This window comes from Frankliniella occidentalis, unplaced genomic scaffold (assembly GCF_000697945.3).
Source record: "Frankliniella occidentalis isolate FOCC.00 unplaced genomic scaffold, Focc_3.1 Scaffold604, whole genome shotgun sequence".
Lineage (NCBI taxonomy): Eukaryota > Metazoa > Arthropoda > Insecta > Thysanoptera > Thripidae > Frankliniella > Frankliniella occidentalis.
The window spans coordinates 25,665-26,915 of NW_026267720.1; the positions used below are offsets into that span (position 1 = coordinate 25,665).

The following is a 1,251-nucleotide window of genomic DNA, read 5'->3' on the forward strand; positions in this document are numbered from 1 at the left end:
GCGAGAATCTACTTCATACCCATATGGCGTAGCCACCCACCCGGAGCGAGGCTACATGGACATCTTCGTCGCCCCGTCGCTAGACCGCGCTCGCAGCGCACTACGGTCGCGCCCGCGCGATCGGATTTTTGAACCCGTCGAAACTCGCCTCCCTTCCCTTTTTCAACCGCCAGTTTAAGTCTAGAGTATACCTTGCCTATTTTGAAGAAATCGGTGCGGTCGTTATCGCTTCTCAAAGTTGTGTCTTGTCTACTGCGTTAAATATGAGTTCTCAAAATCTCTGAAATGTCTGTTGACGACACGAAGCTGTATTGCACCTGCAGAAGCCGGTATGATGGAGAAAAGTAAGTATAAAAATATTGAGGGATTTGATGTTGTATGGGCCATGCGGTTTCTCAACTCACACAATGAGGTTATAACGTAAAAAATTGCATATTCCATGCTTCTTCAGAAAGAAAAATCTTTCAAGGCCTCAACAAAATGATAATTGTCCTGCTCATATATGTGATTGTCTTGCTTTTGGTTCCGGATAGTCCACCAGTATTGGTCCAAGGTGACACCCATGACAAGCAGTGTCATAATTTTGCCATTGTAACTGTAAAATTAGGTCGTTGACAATGAAAAATACGTAATATGATATCAATGTGTCATAATTCAAAACGTTCAAAACAATGAGATAGGCAAAAATTTGACTCAATGTTCATTTGACAAATGCTCTCACTGCCTGGGAATGCTTGGTTAAAGTGTCAAACTGAGATGTATATATTTATCCATTGGAGACTGCTTTGACAAACAGCGCTGCTAACAAATACGCTGGAAAACTGTGTTGTTGAACTGTAGTATTGATTTCAGATTCATGTTGAGTTGTGATCTGTGTCTGAACTGGTTCCACGGTGTGTGCACCAACATTTCAGAAGATGGTATATGGCACTAAAATTAATGTTTTGTGATGCTGACTTAATACTTAACTTATGCAGTCATCTAACAATATTTTATTTCCAGAGGTTCCCAACACATGGTTTTGTGATAATTGCACAGCTCTGAATAACATGCGCAAACTACTATTGAAAGTTAGTTAGCTAGTTGTGGTTCCTTTTTCAAAGTTTGAAATTTTAAAATTAATTGTTATAGTTACACTTATCATCCCTTGTTGTTTTACAGGATATGCAAGAGCTGCTTGTGCAGAAAGATCAGACACAGCTGCAGAAGATAGATCAGGTATTTGCTTTGTTTTGCAACTACATTATAACT

General features: G+C 39.8%; 1 protein-coding gene across 1 annotated transcript in view; it reads left to right on the forward strand.

Moving 5' to 3' along the window:
• Nucleotides 1-6: 6 nt before the first annotated feature.
• The window catches only part of LOC127751607 (jerky protein homolog-like), a 9,123-nt gene continuing 7,878 nt past the window's right edge, over nucleotides 7-1,251 (forward strand). Inside the window, exons 1-4 of the mRNA XM_052275391.1 lie at nucleotides 7-344; nucleotides 853-920; nucleotides 1,003-1,070; nucleotides 1,162-1,234. Coding sequence (XP_052131351.1) covers nucleotides 286-344; nucleotides 853-920; nucleotides 1,003-1,070; nucleotides 1,162-1,234 — 268 coding nt within the window. The 5' untranslated portion in view covers nucleotides 7-285. The remainder of the gene's footprint in view (nucleotides 345-852; nucleotides 921-1,002; nucleotides 1,071-1,161; nucleotides 1,235-1,251) is intronic.